Source organism: Lepidothrix coronata, unplaced genomic scaffold (assembly GCF_001604755.1).
Source record: "Lepidothrix coronata isolate B3197 unplaced genomic scaffold, Lepidothrix_coronata-1.0 Scaffold62, whole genome shotgun sequence".
Lineage (NCBI taxonomy): Eukaryota > Metazoa > Chordata > Aves > Passeriformes > Pipridae > Lepidothrix > Lepidothrix coronata.
In genome coordinates, this window is record NW_016690242.1 from 869,841 (window position 1) to 888,054 (window position 18,214).

Below are 18,214 nucleotides of genomic sequence, written 5' to 3' on the forward strand. Positions count from 1 at the left end.
CTAGGCACCACCGAAAAGAGTCTGACACCATCCTTTAGCACCCACCTTTGAGATATTTACATGCATTAATGAGATCCCCTCTCAGTCTTCTCCAGACTAAACAAGCCCAGCTCCTGCAGTCTCTCCTCATAAGAGAGACGTTCCAGACCCCTAATCTTCTTTGTGCCTAGCCGCTGGATCCTCTCCAGTAGCTCCTTGTCTTTCTTGTTTTGAGGCGCCGAGAACTGGACACAGCACTCCAGATGTGGCCTCATGAAAGCCAGGTAGAGGGGGAGGATCATCTTCCTCAACCTGCTGGCCACACTCCTCCCGATGCACCCCAGGATACCGATGGCCCTCCTGGCAGCAAGGGCACACTGCCGACTCAGGCTCAACCCGTCACCCCCACTAAGACCCCCGGATCCATCCCAGCCTCCCCCCGGCCGTGGCGGAAGGGCCGCAGGGGGCGGGTCGCGGCGGCAGGAGAGGCACCGCCTCCCCGCCCGCCCGGCACTGCGGGGCCGGACAGTGAGGAGGAGCGGCGGCGCGGAGCTCCTGGCGGGCGGGTGGAGGTGAGAGGCACCGGGGCGGGACGGGCCCCATCCCCGCCGGGCGCTCCCCGGCCCAGCCGCGCGGGGCTTTCCCCGCTGCCCATCGTGGTGGCGGCGGCTGCGCCACGGCTGCCCCCGGCTCCGGGCAGGCTCTGGCGGTGCCGGGGCCCCACGGAGCGGAGCGGCCCGGTCTCCCACTGCCGGGCAGCCCCCGCCCCGCGGCGGGCGGGCCTGGCAGCACTGCCCCGGCTGTGCCCGTGGGGCGGAGGGGTCGGGCGGGCGATGTCACGGCGTGTTGTCGTTGCAGCTGGAGATGCCGGCCCGGACCAGGGCCCCGCCGAGCTGCCCTGCGCTGGATCCCCGCTCCGCGCTGCCGCCCGCCAGCCCGCCGAGGGGGCGCCGGTCCACCCCTGGCCTTCCGCCATCCCCGCGCCCCGTAAGTGCCCGCCCGGGCAGGGGTCACACACCCAGTGCCCGCCCGGCTTGCGCTTGTTCGGTTTGTTCCTCCAGCACTTGTTTTTCCATGAGCAATCTTTCACGAGTGTCACCGTCTGGCTTACACAGTGCTGTGGTGGTCTCTTAGCTTATCTAAGAGCAAATGTCAAATCTATGTAATTTCTTTTACTTTTTAGAACTCTCAAGGCATATATTTTGTAAAAGAAGGTTGTTTTTTGCTGTAGTCTGTTCCTGAACAACCCACCTCAGCTACTTCTTGTCATCTGCTTCCCATCTATTTACAAATGGATTGCTCAATAACTTGATGTAAAATCTGTCCAAAGGCTGAAGTTAGGCTAACAAGTCTTTGCTTTTCTCAGTCCTCCTCCTCCATCCTTTTAATGGAATGTGCTAGTCTGCCTGTCTTGTCCTCTCTTGAGTTCTCAAGATGTCACTTTAATTGGCATTTTAAGCACCAAGAGTTGGTTTCATATGTGTCTGCTGACTTTAAAAGCTTTAACTTTATCTTTTACTCTTAATTTACCTTTTTTGACTTTAACCTCGCCTTCTGTCTCCCTGTAAAAAGAATTTCGTTACATTGCCATTCACAGTTAACTTTTCTGCTGAGGGCTGAAATAAAGACGATGTTTAACACTTTGTCCTACTTTATATCACCTATCATTTGTTCCTTTTCCTCTGAAGTTATAAATTTTGCCTTCTGTCTTCTGTTTTTTATTGTATTTATGGAACCTTTACTTGTTACCATTTATGTTCTTCACTAGTTACAACTCACTTCTGTGCCATTGTTCTGATTTTATCCCTACACGATAGCACTGTCTTTTTAACTTTTTTTACTGTTCCTTAGCCATGCACACAAACCTTTATTTATTTATTTATTTATTGTGTGATTTTTCAGATCATTAAGGCTCCCCTGTTTTACTTAAAACAGTCTTACACACTCTTTCCTCTGAATTACCATCGTGCATTTAATGTTACCTTTCAGTTACTGCTAGCTCTCTGCTCTCTTTCATCTCTTGTATTACTTGCCTTAGAGTCATGTCAGCCTGTTCTCTGAGGTTTTTGTATGAAGTCTGTTAGTTTTATTCTGTTACTCACATTGTATTTTCCTTAGAAAGGGAGTGAGAAACTTCGGCTAGTGGGCCAAATTCAGCTCACCAGAGTAATTCATCATGTCCAATTCCTAAATGTGCGCTCTCCTAAGGATCCTTTGGACTAAAACTGAAAGTGGGCTGCAGCAGGTTAAATGGTACTGCTAGCCCATTTTCTCATGGCTGTTTCCTTTCAATCCCAAAGTTTTGCAGCGCCTTCATGTCACATGGAATGAACTGAAGTGGGCCTCTGTAATCACATGGTAAACTCATGCATGTTCTGTCATATCCAATTATATCTCTTATCTGATCAAAATACAGCCATTTTCATTATGTTCCTAGCTGTTAATCCATCATGGTGCAGGAAATAGTTTGGTCATGTGTTAGATACATTCCAGGACACACGGTAAGAAAGAAGTCAAGGTTTTTTTTCAGTCCGTACATAAAAATCTCTGTGGTTTGCCTCTGCCAGAAAGATTCACTGTTAGAATCTTTTCTTGGAATACTGCCTTTGTGGTCAGTTTCACATATCGCTTTCCATCTTTAGCATCTGAGTTCAGTTTCAGTGAGTTCTTCCCTTCTAGTCAAAGCTGAAATGAAAAGTACCCACTCTTTTAGTAGCTTCCTCCAATTTCCGAAACACAGAGCTACTTTTAGTTGTGGGAGGTTGTTCACCACACATGCTGTATTCCTAGCCAATGGCTGGGTAAAGTACGCCGCTGATGATTAGGTACCATCATATCACCTCTTGCATGGTGGCTCAGGAAGAGGTTCATTTGGTTCCTCCTTTCTATGTGTTCTGCTTTTGATTGCTCTCAAGACAGCAACCTCGTGGATCTCTTTGCTGTTTGTTAACCTGCCTTCCCTCATTGCCTCCTTCATTTTCAGAATTCATTCCTGTTCTAATATTGTATGGGGTTTGCCTGGCAAGGCTTTGGTAGCGGGAGGGGGGTGGAGTGCTATAGGAGTGGCTTCTGTGAGATGCTGGAATCTTACCCTGTGTCTGAAGGGGCAATGCCAGCTGGGTCTGGAAGGGACCCACAGCTGGCCAGGGCTGAGCCCACCAGCGATGGTGGTAGCACCTCTGGGATAATATAGGTAGGATAAAGAAAGAAAAAAGTAATTGTGGCCACAGAAGAGAGTATGTGAGAGGAACAACAATGTAGAGACCAAGGCCTGTGAAGGAGGAGGAGGAGCTGCTCTAAATGCTGGAGCAGACATTCCCCTGCAGCCCATGGTGCAGCCATGGTGGAGCAGCCTGTCCCCTGCAGCCCAGGGAGGTTCCCGGTAGAGCAGAGAAGGAAGGAGCCCCACACCAGTGCAAGTGGATGCCCGAAGGAAGGCTGTGACCCTGTGGGAAGCCCGCTCTGGAGCAGGCTTCTGGCAGGACCTGTGGAGAGGTTTCCCGGTAGGACTTGTGACCCTGTGGGGAACCTCTGCTGGAGCAACTTTTTCCTGAAGGACTACAGTCCGTGGAAGGGGCCCACACTGGAGCAGTTTGTGAAGAACTGTAGCCTGTGGGAAGGACTCAAGTTGGAGAAGTGCATGGAGGACTCTCCATGCTGGGTAGGGGAAGGACTCCTCTCCTTGAGGAGGAAGCAGCAGCAGAAACAACATGAAGTGAACTGACCAGAACCTCCATTCCCCATCTCTCTGCACTGCTTTGGGGGAGGAAGTAGAGAATTGGGAGTAAAGTTAAACCCAGGAAGGAGGAAGTGGCGGGAGGAAGGTGCTTTTTTGGGGATTTGTTTTGCTTCTCATTATCCTGCTCCAATTTTGATTGGTAATAAATTCGGTTAATTTCCCCAAGTCAAGTCTGTTTTGCCTATGACAGTAACTAGTGAGTGATCTCTTCCTGCCCTTATCTCAACTCATTTTTGTTACATTTTCTCTCCCTTGCCCAGCTGAGAAGGGGAGTGATAGACCAGCTTTTTGGGCACCTGACTTTCAGCCAGGATCACCCCACCACAACAGTGTATAACCACTTACGTCATAACTGTGGTTTCACGTGAAGACTTCCCTACTGGGGGTTGTTTTTTAATGTCTTTGTTACAGCTTTATTGCAGTTCTGTGACCACTTCTCTCCAAACATATAGTAGTATTTATTTTATTTTCCAGTGAGCCTTAGCCTCTGTCCTTCAAAGCATCCCTTACTGTACTGAATTTGAGTATTAAAACTATCTTCCCTTTTATTATTGCATGAAATCTGTCTTTTTCTGCCATTAGTTTTTTGTGGAACGCTGTCCCATGTGTTTATGTTCAGGACTTATCTTACTTATCTGGTCAGAAATTTCTGTTAAGCATATTTGTGACCCATGGCCTTGAATCCTTTGCCCTTGCATCCACAGTTAATCCTTATACATCCTTGGCCAGACCTAGCAGTCTGACCTAGAAATGTCATTAGTGATCTCACGACTAGGCCTTGATAAATTTCCCTTGTTGTCTTTGCCGTTGGATCCATGTGGGCAGCCCATTTTTCTAGGCTGACAGCTGGATGTCTGTCATGGTAGTAGCCATGACATTTGCAGCTTTGAGACTTTTGCATCCCTTCCTTCATGACCAATAGAGGATATCACAGTAATAACCTGATAAGCTTTTAATGGAGTTCAACTTCCATGAACTCACTGTCCTCACACCAATCCCAGGCCAGTGCTCTCTACTTTCTAACATTTTCCATAGTTATCCAGTTTTTCTAACATATTTCTTCTCATTTTTCTGTTGACTGTTAGTTTCACGAGCCCAAAGTTATCTTGTGGTCTAGCATTCCAGGGCAGTGGAAGAGGGAATAGGAGAAGATGAAAGAAATATTATTTACTAATGGAGCTGTATTATTGAAGTGCTTGAAGTGTTTTATATTTTTTATTGCTCCTTCTATTAGTGACACATTGCAAGACAAAATTGAAGAGCACATACTTTATTAAGAAGAAAATATAATATGGAACTTAGAACCAAAGATTTTGTTTCCAAAGGTGTTTATGGATTATGATGCCTCATAATTGTATGATATTGCATTTTTCCTTCTGTTGTTTTCTCTTTTTCCTTTTCTCTTCCCCCCCTACCCCCCGAAGAAATCATTGTAGGTTTCGTGTCTTGGAAATATGGAATCAATCTCTATGATGGGGAGTCCCAAGAACCTCAATGAAACTTTTCTACCAAATGTTGCTAATGGTATCAAGGATGCCAGTAAGGTCACGATAGGCATCATTGGAAGTGGAGACTTCGCTAAGTCATTGACAATTAGACTCATCAGATGTGGGTACCATGTGGTTGTAGGAAGCAGAAACCCTAAACATGCCGCTGAGTTCTTTCCCCATGTGGTTGATGTCACTCATCATGAAGATGCAGTAGCAAAAACAAACATCATTTTTGTAGCCATACACAGAGAACATTACATCTCTTTGTGGGACCTCAAACATTTACTTGCTGGTAAAATTCTGATTGATGTCAGCAATAATACAAGAGTAGACCAATATCCGGACTCCAATGCAGAGTATTTGGCATCACTTTTTCCTGATTCCCTGATTGTCAAAGGATTCAATGTCATTTCAGCTTGGTCACTGCAGTTAGGACCAAAGGATGCCAGCAGACAGGTAAGTGCTATTATTTGTATAAATTTAACTTTCTTGTAAGATGTAAATGACAGGAACTGAATGTAAGCAGCCAGAACTCATGGGATTCATTCTGCTTGACTTACCTAATATGCTGGGTGGGCCTTTAGCCTATGTTTTAGTAGCCAATAAAATTTCCAGGGTCGAGTTCATCCCATTGTAAGACATAGACTAAGTGGTCCGAATTTTTCCCTGAGTTGCCTGTTTATCTTTAAAGATTGCAGGGGAAACATGGATACGATCTTAGAGTAGACAGATGACCTTTAGATGACTACATACAGATGAGAGGAGTTGGGTCTTAATGTTTTCCATAGGAAATACGTTCACATCTATCCTTATGCTTTATACAAGGATAGAGACAGTCTTTCCCAGTATATTTGAGTTTTGGTATTGGGATAAACTATTGAAAAAGATGCATAGAAATCTGAGCTCCTGATCCCAGGGCTTAGGAGTCAACTTTTCTAAAAATACTTGCTTCAAATAGCAGCAAAGGGATTGAAAGAAATTTTGTACTTTTAGTTGCCCCAAAATCATAAATATGAGGAAACAGAAGGAGGCACATTCGTTAGATCCAGGACTACTTGAGAACATCATGTTCAAATTCCTTCCCAGTATGTTCCCTAAATCCATCCTGCATATAGAAAAGGCATCTTTATGTTTTTCATGCTTTGCTGAAGTGATACAAAGAATTTAAGCCTATGCAGGAATCCAGTCCTTCACAGCTTTATGGGCTCTGAGAAATACATGAGAAATGACTGGTGCAATGTGACTACTTTGAGAGATTAAACTGAGTTTTCTGACTCTTCAGGTAGATTTAAATGGAATGCAATTAATACAGAATTAGCGTAATTTTAAAAATAACCTCGGCAGACTCCTTTTATCCCCTTTCAGAATAGCACTGCACTGTTAGTAATTCACTTCTGTCAAAACAGATCATGTTTGCTCTAATGCAGATGATCAGCAAACAGTGTTGGGTAAACTATAGCCCATTGTAAATTTTAAAAGAACCTTAAGGTACTTTGTAGCAGTGCATTTTTTTCACTGTGTAATAAACTGGTCTCTAGAAGTAGTTATTATCTGTCTTCTAGTTTTTATCTTTGCTGATAAACATTCAAATCTGGAATCCGTGGAAGTCTGGATTGTGAAATGAAGTTAAAATTATTACATATCGAGAGATTACATAGTTCTCTGCTTTGCATTCTGTTTATGCTACAGCTGTTTTAGGGTCATCATTTGAGATTCCTGTATTTTTGAGAGAACTTGTGATTTTCTGAAATGCTTTTAGCCATTGTTTCAAGTTCAATCCAGTCCTGTAGACATTTCAGTATGGGGGGTTTCAGTGTGCAGATTGCAGGATATCCCACGGTCAGCTCATCAGTAACGCCAAGATAAAGCCTATTTGGTTTGCTTACTGTTTTGCTAAATCAATGGGCATATTTGCACTTTGGCTGGATTTTTATGTGATTTCATTCTCATCTTGGTGATATGAGGTGGGATAACAGTTTACAGTTTTAGCAGTAGTGTCATAGTTTTGATCTGAAGGACCTTAAGGTTTTTGTTGGGTTTTGTTGGGGATTTTTCACCTTTGAGTCTCTTTCTGTGACTACAGACAGTTGCCTTGACTTTCCCAACAGGTCTATATATGCAGTAACAATGTTCAGGCTCGCCATCAAGTTATTGAGCTTGCCCGTAAGCTCAGTTTTATTCCTATTGATGTGGGGGCATTGACATCTTCAAGGGAAATTGAAAACTTGCCTCTGCGACTGTTCACCCTGTGGAAGGGGCCTGTACTGATCGCTATTAGCCTGGCAACATTTTTCTTCATCTATTCGTTCATCAGAGATGTAATCCATCCATACATGAGAAACCAGCAGAGCGACTTTTACAAGATTCCCATTGAGATTGTGAACAAGACTCTGCCAATTGTTGCAATCACTTTACTTTCTCTAGTGTATTTATCAGGACTTATTGCAGCTGCTTACCAGCTTTACTATGGCACTAAGTATCGGCGGTTTCCACCTTGGCTGGACAACTGGCTCCAATGTCGAAAGCAGCTTGGACTGCTCAGTTTCTTCTTTGCAACAGTGCACGTGGTGTACAGCCTGTGCTTACCCATGAGGAGATCGGAGCGGTACTTGTTCCTCAACATGGCGTATCAACAGGTGAGGCAGTCTTTAGGTCAGTGAGCCAAAAAGGCCTTTGCTGTGTGCATATGGCTCCTGAATACTATGTATGCGTTTTCTTAGTTTGTTCTAGTGTTTTCAGCACAGAATGTAATGTGTTACCTTATGCACAGCTGGTGCCAAATAAGGAGACTAAAAGAAACTTCTGTGCATTTTACTCAGCTTGTGGGTCAAACTGCAGTCACATTTGTGTGGTAGGGGGAGTCAAGGACGTGTCCTACTGAAAGTCCTGATAGTAATATACACAAGGAGAATATAGTATAGACAGGATAAGAGCAACAGCAGGAAAATTCTGAGGTATGTTCCTCTCTATGTATACTTAACATATGAGGGAAGTAGGTATATCATAAGTGCATTTAAGAGTACGAAAAGTATAAGGGTAGATACTGTGATCATTATTACGGATACATCTGTGTTAAAAAAAAAAGGAAAAGAAAATGCTGATACTTTTTAACATTTTGGACCAGTGGTAAAATGACTTTATTCATTTAAAATTCTGTGAACATAATCTCTTGCAGGCAATAGAGATTGACTCACAGTTCCCAGGAACAATTGGTCTTGCATAACCCTGAAACAATCTCCGACAAATCTGTCATCCTTTAGAAGGGAGTCAGGCAGTTTACTGTCACCTTTAAAGTAGCAGAGAAGCAGCACTGCCAAAAATACAGCATTGCCATTCTGCCCATAAAATCTGTGGGAAAGAGAGGTGTGACAGAACAGAAAGGAAAGCGCACTAAGGAAATAAAATCAAATGGAACAAATTAACAGAGATTGGGTCCACAAACTCTGAAAGGGCTAGCATGAAAAAATGAGCTTAAGGGAAAGACAGGAGGGGCAAAACGATGGAAGACAGCAAGAAACTGTAATTGTTCACACTTAGAATTAGTAATACTAAAGGATCCACTGATGCTTTTACTAAGAAATTGCTTTTAATGATATTGTAAAACTCTCACTTGCTAATATTGCTAGTGAACCTCTTTTAAGGCATGTCATATTGCAATATTCCACCTGAAAGTGGAAAATAGTTTAATATCCAAGCTTCTTAATTGTTAAGGTCTTGAGTTGTTTCTTTTTTCTGGTAAAGCTCTCTAATGAGAACCCTGAGACTAGCTCAGCTGGTTAGAGCCTGGTGCTAATAACACCAAGGTTGTGGGCTCAATCCCTCTGTGAGCCATTCACTTAAGAGTTGGACCTTTTGGGTCCCTTTCAACTCAGAATATTCTGTGTATCTGATGTCAGGAGTGAAAGAGACAAACTAGCTTGGACTAGGGAGATAAAGCAAAATTGGGAAATTATGCTAAACTATTTCCAAATGTAACAAACTAAAAACAAATTGCAGGTTTATTCAATTTGTGTACAGAATTTAAATTTGCAGGGTCTGAAGAATACATCTGCTTTTCTACTGTGCATAGGAATGTGCGGAATTACCTGATTTTATAACAGAATTGTTGTAAATGGCTTATAATGTTACAGTTTCATTTAACATCTAAATTTCCTTGTTTAATATATTTTTAATCTAGCAAGAGCCAGTCCCAGCAGTAAGGAAATAGTTGTTTTTCTCTGAGACATGAGGAAACCTCTGAAGTATTTGACCCCATTTTATAGTTGTCCAGTGACTGTGGACTTTTAAGTCTGCAAAATAACTTCTGTTGGTATTTTTAATATTCTGTAGAATAAAGTTCTTCCTTTTTTCTTTTTCATCAGGTTCATGCAAATGTTGAAAATTCTTGGAATGAGGAAGAAGTGTGGCGAATTGAAATGTATATTTCCTTTGGAATAATGAGTCTTGGATTGCTTTCTTTGCTGGCAGTAACTTCCATCCCTTCAGTAAACAGTGCCTTAAACTGGAGGGAGTTCAGTTTTATTCAGGTGTGTTGCTTTTTGAATAATGGGGGTTTGTTGTTAACAAGAATTCCTCAATCATGATCATGATCATAAACAAAAGCAAATTGCTACGTGACAAGAGCTTTTTTTTCCTCTCTGGTAATTTAATAAAAACAACATATTCTTACTTAGCAAATATATTACCATGAAGGCACATAAAGCATTTCATAAATGTTAGAATAGGACTTTACATTTTACACTTCTTGGTCTTAAATAATCAACATAGCTAAGACCAAATGATCACTAATCTATTCCTTTTCCAGTGTTAAAATTTCTCGCTAAATTCAAATTAGATAAATTTGGACAAACTTACTAAAGGCAGTGATACTGCTGAGATACTACTATATGTAGATGCACACAACTGTTAAAATTGAAGACTTAATTTGTCCTACAGGATTTTTATTGCACAGCTCTCTGACAGCCATGGTGTCCTTGATTTAGTTTTGCTTCCCTTCCACTGTGTGGGACTTGACACAGCTCTCAACTGCATTATTTCCATTAGCTGAAAATACCCATTAGTAAAACATGAAGTTTTGTTTATTAAAATCAGTGGCTTTTCCAGGCTCTGGCACACCTTCTGCTGCCTTCCTTCCTCAGATAAATATCTACAACAGGCAGGCCTAACCAACATAAAATACTGAGAAATATCAGCTTCAATAAACAGCTTAATACTTGCTTCTACATAAAGTTGCCATTGGTTTTAGGTAGCAGTCAGGTATAGGAAATTTTATTAGGATTTGGTCTGATGAAAATTTCCTAAGTGTGTACAGTTTGGGCTTTTGTTATGTTGTGTTTTGTTTTCTGACTTTGACTTCAGTAATGTAGTCTTAACTCAGTCTTCTCTGATTAACAGTTTTTTCAGCACAGCCATTGAAATAATATTGCCTAATTCTTAGTCCTGTTCGCTTCAGAACACAGACACTGACTTTACTGTTCAGGGTTTGGGTTTAACTTTACAGACATTTTAAAGGGAGTGGTGGGGAACTCTACAATGGCTATAGGTGTCTGAGGTCTTCTGTCTGTAAGGTAATGTCTTCCCTTCCCCTTGGGTTTCCATTGCTGGAACACTGCAGGTAGACCTACAAAAAGTTTGCTGAAAAGTTTTCCAAAGTAGAGTTATCCTGACAGAACTGTCTATCCATACTCTTGGCTTTGACCCTTCAGAGCAAGTAAATACCAATTGTATTGTTACAACATCCCTGCCATCTGGAGTTCTCTGTGTGTGGACAATGGTACTGCTATTGGGTGATTTAAAACATTAGTGTAAAAGGGAAAAACATGTTTTCACTCATGAGTGACATGATGTCTTTATCCAGTAATGACTTCCAGACACAAACACAGCATTTGTGTCTTATTTTTCCTTTCTCAAATTTCGGGCTTGTGTGACTGAATCAACCCACACAACAACCACAATGATGTATATCTGCACGAGCATTTTTTATTGTATCATATTTACTGCAGTTATTTCCACTGTAAACAAGTCAAAATAGTTCCAAATTTGAACAAATATGAACTCTAATGAATCATCTATGAGTATTTTGCTCTGGAGGTATGTTACAGTTGAAACTGATATTAGTAATTAATTATTATCATTTGCAATTTTTAATCACAAAAAACACTGAACTACTAAAAATTTCCTTAAAGTTAACGAATATTAAAGATAGTTTACTTTGTCATTAATTACTTCTCAGGGTGTAAGTTGTTCTTCATTACTTGTCCAAAAAAGTCGGTTTTTTTTTTAATCAAAAAACAGACTTTCACTGATTCCTTACTAAAGTAAAAGGAGTCTGTATTTCTGCACAAGCTTCATTGTACCCAGTATGCAAGTAGAACAGATAGAACATCATAGTAGTTACTGTCTTTTATATTTTTCTTCTACTGATGTGCAGTAAGATGAAGCAAATTTGAACTTCATTTTCTTAATCTTCTCTTAAGTCAGAGGGACAAACAATGGAACTACTAGCCCACCATCTCAATGCTGCTTTTCTTTTAGCTGGGAAAAGCAGTATGTTTCTAGCTTTAGTCCTGAATCTCAGATGATTTGCCACAACAGTTGCTGAACTTCTTTTGCTTCTGACGGATGAAGAATCAGTCAGTCAGCACACTCAGACAGTTTCTCAGCTCAGCACTTCCCACTGAGAATAACATACTATTGCTTGTTCATCTTAGTAAATGCAGTTTCATCAAAATGAGGGTCTGGCCTCTTCTGAAGAGTTTTACCACTAGGACATATTCAGTCTTGAGTCCTACTAGGAAAATCTGAATTTATTAACCTACACAGTATAGACGATTTTCTAGCCCCGTTCCAGTAGTACAAGCCCTAAGTAGCATCTCCCCTACCCACAGTGGTTCAAACCAACTTTACCACAGTCTTCATAATACTGTAAAGAAACCCCAGTTGTGAATGTTTCTACCCAGAAATCATTGTTGTCTTTGATATCCCAAATTATATTTTGGAGATGCCTCCATCTTGCCTAGCCTGGCTTCACAGCACAGGTGTCAGGAGCCCCAAAAATTCCAGCCTGCATCATTGGGGAAAAAGGACTTTGAGAGGACAAGCAGTGCAGGTTCCACTCATGCTCTCAGAGTATAAATATGAACAAAGTAAGATATGAGAAGGTTTAATAGTGTAAAAGGAAGTTACTGTGTCAGTCCTAGAGGGAGCTAGGAGACCAGCAGAAAACGGAATTGCTGCAGTACAGAGCTGACTACTGTACAAAACAATGATCTGATCACTTCATCACGATTCAGAGAGAAACACTCATAACGTCTGGATAGAGGAGCCACAAAACGAGGCAGTGATGAAGAGTTTGCTCAGTAGGAGATCCTAGATGATGGAAACTTAGCATGAAAGTTAGCAGGCATTGAAGCTTACTGAGGAAAGCAGCAGGGAAGAAAGCTGGGGCTGATAAACTAATGCATTGGTTTGCTTAAATGCCACTTCAGTACTCTTCTTTTTTTCTTCTAAACATATTTGGATAAGGAACAAAGATAGACATGGACAAGAAATACAAAAGAATTCATATTTTGCCATAGCAGGCAGAATAAACAGCCTAAACCAACACACTGCAAACAGAAAAAGGAATTTATTGAAACCAGTCCTTGAGCAGTCACATAAAATACAAGGAAATGGAGAATGTGGTCTGCAAGCAGTGCTGCACTGGACCTTCAGTCTTCTGAGGGAAGTTAAACTGTAAATATATAGTGTAAGCATTAGTGACTGCTGCTTTTGTTTTCCAGTCTAAAAGTTGAAGTCCAAAACCCATCACTCAAAGTGGCAGTGGACAGAGCAGACTGGCTTTGAAAGCTGAGCTTTATGTTTTTTAGCAAAAATCAGCACAACTCAACCATTTGTGTAATAGGAAGCTGACCTTTTTGTAGACATTCCTTTTCTCTGCTAGCACAATCCTAAAGCTTTTTGGAGACAGTATTACTAAAACTTTTCCTGTGCATATGCTTTGAGGAAGGGCTGCCCTGCCTTGGTTCTCCCACAAGAATAGGATACTTATTCCTCAGAGTAAAGAAGATTGAGGCCTGAGTATTTAACAAGTTTATGGGTAAGATTCCAATCAGAGTTGCTACAGGTGGTTTATAAGTTTAGCAATATCCTGTTACTAGGGGAATCCAATGTATATCTTGCATAAATGTAGACTTTAGAAAATACCTTTCATAAATATAAATTGCTTGGAATTATTCAACTGTTGTGAAGGTAGAAATTCCTGAAACAGATTTGCCCCACAGCAGATTATTGTCTCTATATATGTACATTTTTCTGGTAACATTTTAGGGATTTTTCTCTTTCATCTTTTCCACTCCTCTAACTTTTGTTGGTTCTTTTCCCAAACAATGCCAGTTTGTCTAGTTTATCAGTAGTCCTGGCTGGGAATCTCCCATATTAGCTAAAAGATTGATCAGGAAGGAAAAGAAACAAACCAGGGAAGACCTAGAGAAAAGCTAAAAGATTGGGGAGTCCATAGGAAATGTGCTAATCTCTTACTCAGCTTTCAGGAAACACAGTATTATGGAAGATAAGGAAGCAAAACAACCAAAGATATTCTTCCCCTTTTCCCAGCAGCCATCCTAGAGCCTAGGCAGAGGGTTCCCAAGATTTACAACTGATGTTGCTGCTCTCTGTCCCATGTGAATTTACCAGTGAAGAAAAAGTATTGCTTCTTGCTGCTTTCAGAAGTCCTCTACTCCTAAAGAAGTTACCATCCTGTGCCTGGTGGCAGTAATTAAGGGACTGGTAGAAGAAGATAGCATTAGTAGCTGACAGAAGCTCCTATAGGAATGTCTTTGTTAGATTATTAGATGTGTGGTTGAAATTGTCCAGTGCACAGTAACACATGCCCTATCACCACTTCAAAGAAGCATGCCACAGGGCAAAAAAAAGAGAACTTAATAAAGGTGCATCGTATGTTTTTCTTGTCCTTGTGTTGTTAGTTCAAAATATACTGATGTACTTCTTAGCTTCTATTCTGCCATTAGATAGAAAGACTTGCATAGATATCTCAAAACTAGAACTTGCAAATTGAGTTTAAATAAGCACTAAAATTAAAAAAATAAAGGGAAATGACTCTGTAAAATTTCCTTTTTGTTTCTTTTTCAAGAATTGTTATAGTTCTCATCACTAATCCTGATGAAGAAGTGAGGGATATGATTCACTTGTGCCCTTCTCCCTGTTGGCGGTGATATAACAACTATGAATTCAGGACAGTCATAGCAGCAAAAATCTGCAATAACATATTAAAGCATCAGGTTTGATAGTATTGTTTGCTGTCCAAACTTCTTACCAGAGCTTCCGTTCAGATACCGCATATGCCCTTTTTATATCTACAAGTATTTCTCTCAGTGTTTCCTATGGAATATTTTGGCAGCAAATCGTTCTTTTTAAAAAAGAAGTGTGCAGCATATCTAAAGCTTAACAACCAGACCCTGAAACCATTGGCAAAAAAGGTGCATAAATATTGCCAAGTCAACAGGGTGCCAATCCCAAGAAATTAAAAAAAGTATTTTCCTTTTATACCATTATATCTGTGAATCCTTGCAAAAGTATTAGCTCAGACATTCTCCTTTCCCTAGAAATCGCTTAATCTTGAAGTAGATGGAATTATTTCTTTCACTACCTATTATAGACCCATAGGCTGCATTTTTCTTTGTGTCTCCATGTACTGGAATTAAACAATACCTTGGTAGCCGCTTACCTTTCTTAATATTCTTTCTCTGTTTCAATAATATTCTATAAATGTTTCCCAACCAAGTTAGTCATTACATCAGTTTGGGCCAAAAAGAATTTTCCTTCATTTGATCACCACCAAAAGTCAAAGCATAGTAGTCTTTTTTTATCATGATTTGGGAAAGTTAAGGTTAATACTTTATTAAGTATTTAATTGAAATTTGACAATTTAATAATTATCAAGTCTTCAGAGCATTACAACTACAGGGTCCTTAGAAAGGCAGATCCACAGAAATAGTGACCCCTATTATCACCACCTTCTGTGGTATGCTCTAGATTCCATGGTAAGAGGTCCTCTACAGGGTGCTGTGGGAACCTTCTACTTCACCTTTCATCTAGTACTGCCTGTTTATGATAAACTGCATCATTGTTTTGTGCTGTTATGCCCAAGCCCTGCAGTTCAGATATTCCCATTAACCAGTTGGGAACAGCTGATGGAGAAAAGTAAGGCATGGTTTATGCTAATGTCAGACAAGTGGATGCAAGTCTTTGTAAGGAAGAAGTAAGCTACACATCTCAGAGTGATAAAAATCTGCAGTGTTAGGCCCATATCCCTTCCAGAAGAATTGCATTGTTCCATAATAAGGCATCTTGGAAGTGATCTATTCTCATAGTTAAGAAACGGGAAACTTAATTTCCAATCACAATGGATGTTGTTCCAGTAACTACACTGGAGTTGTTCCTTATTTGCATACATATCCTGAAGTTGACTTCCATTACTTAGGATTTGGGCAGACATCATTTCAGTTTTGACTGAAAGGCCTATAGATGTTAGCAGAGATACATTGTAAATCAGTGCTCAGTTCAGTCTGTGATTTTCAGAACATGTGAACTTACAACCACATATTGCTAATTTAATGTAGTGAATAGGTAAGAGATTTTAACATGATGTCTAATAAATGTTAAAATAATGGGTTAGAGCTGTCAGATGAAGGACCAGGTACTATTATATCTCTTTTTTTTCCCTGTTTTCTCTTTTTTTCAAAGTCAACACTTGGATACATTGCTCTGCTTATAAGTACTTTCCATGTACTGATTTACGGATGGAAAAGAGCTTTTGAAGAAGAGTATTACAGATTTTATACACCACCAAATTTTGTTCTTGCCCTTGTTCTGCCTTCCGTTGTAATTCTAGGTAAGATCATTTTACTTTTGCCATGTGTAAGTAGGAAACTGAGGAGAATTCGAAGAGGATGGGAGAAAAGCCGTGTTATAGAAGAAGTAAGTGGGTCTGTTCCACATCTCTCCCCAGAAAGGATAACTGTAATGTGATGATATTTGTTATCACTGTTGTACACGTTTGGGGTTTTTTGTCATAAACTTGTATTTTTAGAAGTTAAGTAGTAGTAAAGTCACTTGCTTGGCATATGGTACAAGCTATGATACTACCAAACTATGAGAAGTTTAAAACTGGATGACTATTACTTCTGATAACAACAAAAATATTTTTGTTTTGAATTACAGAGAGCAGATTATTATGAAATCAAAAATTTTTTAATGTTCCTTTCCACAGTTACATCACAACAGTATTTTATTACAACTATGCTTTTCAGATACTTCTTTGACTTAGAGCATATGCGTCAGAGTGCTGTTTATTAATACCACATTTTCTGGGCAGTATTTCTTCTAGTAAAACCAGACTTCTGTTACTGAGTTCAGAATATAGATAAATAATTTAGGACATAATCATGTTTTGAAACAAATTAATTTGTAATGATCACAGAATCATATAATCACAGAACAGTTTGAGTTGGAAGGGACCTTAAAGATCATCTGGTTCCAACCTCCCTGCCATGGGCAGGGACACCTTCCAATAGACCAGGTTGCTCAAAACCCCTTCCAACTTGGCCTTGAACACTGGCCAGGGATGGGGTATCCACAGCCTCCCTGGGCAACCTGTTCCAGTGTCTCACCATCCTCACAGTGAGGCATTTCCTCCTAATAACCAATCTAAACCTACTCTCATTCAGTTTGAATCCATTCCCTCTTGTTCTGTCACTACACGCCACTGCCCTCTCCAGCTTTCTTGTAGGCTCCCTTCAGGTACTGGAAGGCTGCTATAAGGTCACCCCCAAGCCCTTTCTTTTCCAGGCTGAACAATCCCAATTTCCTCATAGGAGAGGTGCTCCATTGCTCTAAGCAACTTGGTGGCCCTCCTTTGGACTCGCTCCAACAGCTCCTTGTCCTTCCCATGCCAGGGACCCCAGAGCTGGATGCAGCTTTGCAGGTGGTGTCTGTAGAGGGACAGAAATCACCTCCCTTGTCTTGCTGGCTGCACTGCTTTTGGTGCAGCCCAGGATACAATTGGCTTTCTGGGCTGTCAGCCCACATTGCCAACTCACGTCCAGCCTCTCATCCACCAACACCCTTAAGTCCTCAGCAGGGCAGCTCTTGATCCCTCCATCCCCCAGCCTGTATGGATACCAGCGGTTGTCCCAACCCAGGTGCAGCACCTTGCACTTGGTCAAGTGTATTGCACATGTACAGTTTATTTATTTCTTTGTGGTTTTACACCATTCCATGATTTGAATATGCAAACCCAGTTTCAATTATGGTGTGATTGTACATCTTCTAAGCAAATGGTATTGTACTAGTAGTGTAAATTTTTTTCAAAGTATTACATAGGATTTTAGACCTTTGGCATCTCTTTATTTACATGCATTACATAATGAAGACTCAAAACATGCTATACAATTATAGAAATATATGTGTGCAAGTAACTAGTTTTTGATTTTTGAATGATTTTGAAATATCAGGAAATATTTTAAAAACAGAAAGAAAAGCTGAGAATTCAGCAACAATAAAAATCCATTTTCACTGTGAAACTTCTAGTATGTTGGAAGCATCACAATACTTATGTTCTGTATGTGTCTACACTGGCGTTTCTGTTATTACATATGAATTTCCCAGAGTGTGTCTTAAATTCTTGGTATCTTTTTGTGCAAATCCAATCTTCTATTTTTATATAAAGGTTTAACTTTTACAATGAGTGTCTCTGGAATATGCCTGAAGTTTTGAGAAATAAAATTATTATTCTTATACTTAAAAATTAATTTATCTCTAAAACTTGGCATTTGCATTTCCTGATGGATTCTAAATAACATTCACAATTATTTATTACTACTGCTGTTAGTAGTAATTACTCTTCTCTAACAAAATAGGCAAACTCAACTCATACCTTCAGGCTACTCCTGCTTAATTGGCAAAACTTTTATTTCAGTGGATCAGA

General features: G+C 40.6%; 1 protein-coding gene across 2 annotated transcripts; it reads left to right on the plus strand.

The window, feature by feature from the left end:
- The first annotated feature begins 916 nt into the window (after nucleotides 1-916).
- Nucleotides 917-16,775, plus strand: STEAP2 (STEAP2 metalloreductase). 2 transcript variants are annotated; one of them, XM_017817696.1, is made up of 5 exons: nucleotides 917-966; nucleotides 5,143-5,664; nucleotides 7,317-7,844; nucleotides 9,570-9,734; nucleotides 15,973-16,257. In XM_017817696.1, exons 2-5 carry the CDS (start codon nucleotides 5,173-5,175, stop codon nucleotides 16,255-16,257), a joined length of 1,470 nt encoding a protein of 489 aa, XP_017673185.1. In that variant the 5' UTR covers nucleotides 917-966; nucleotides 5,143-5,172. The 2 variants fall into 2 exon arrangements, with proteins under 2 accessions (XP_017673185.1, XP_017673184.1); XM_017817695.1 differs by lacking the exon at nucleotides 917-966 and having other exon boundaries at nucleotides 5,099-5,664; nucleotides 15,973-16,775.
- Nucleotides 16,776-18,214: the final 1,439 nt, after the last annotated feature.

Coding starts and splice junctions, on each gene's coding strand:
- STEAP2 (XM_017817696.1), top strand. CDS start 5,173: ATGGAATCAATCTCTATGATGGGGAGTCCCAAGAACCTCAATGAAACT. Junction 7,845..9,569: donor TCAACATGGCGTATCAACAG/GTGAGGCAGTCT, acceptor CTTTTTCATCAG/GTTCATGCAAATGTTGAAAA. Junction 9,735..15,972: donor GGGAGTTCAGTTTTATTCAG/GTGTGTTGCTTT, acceptor TTTTTTTCAAAG/TCAACACTTGGATACATTGC.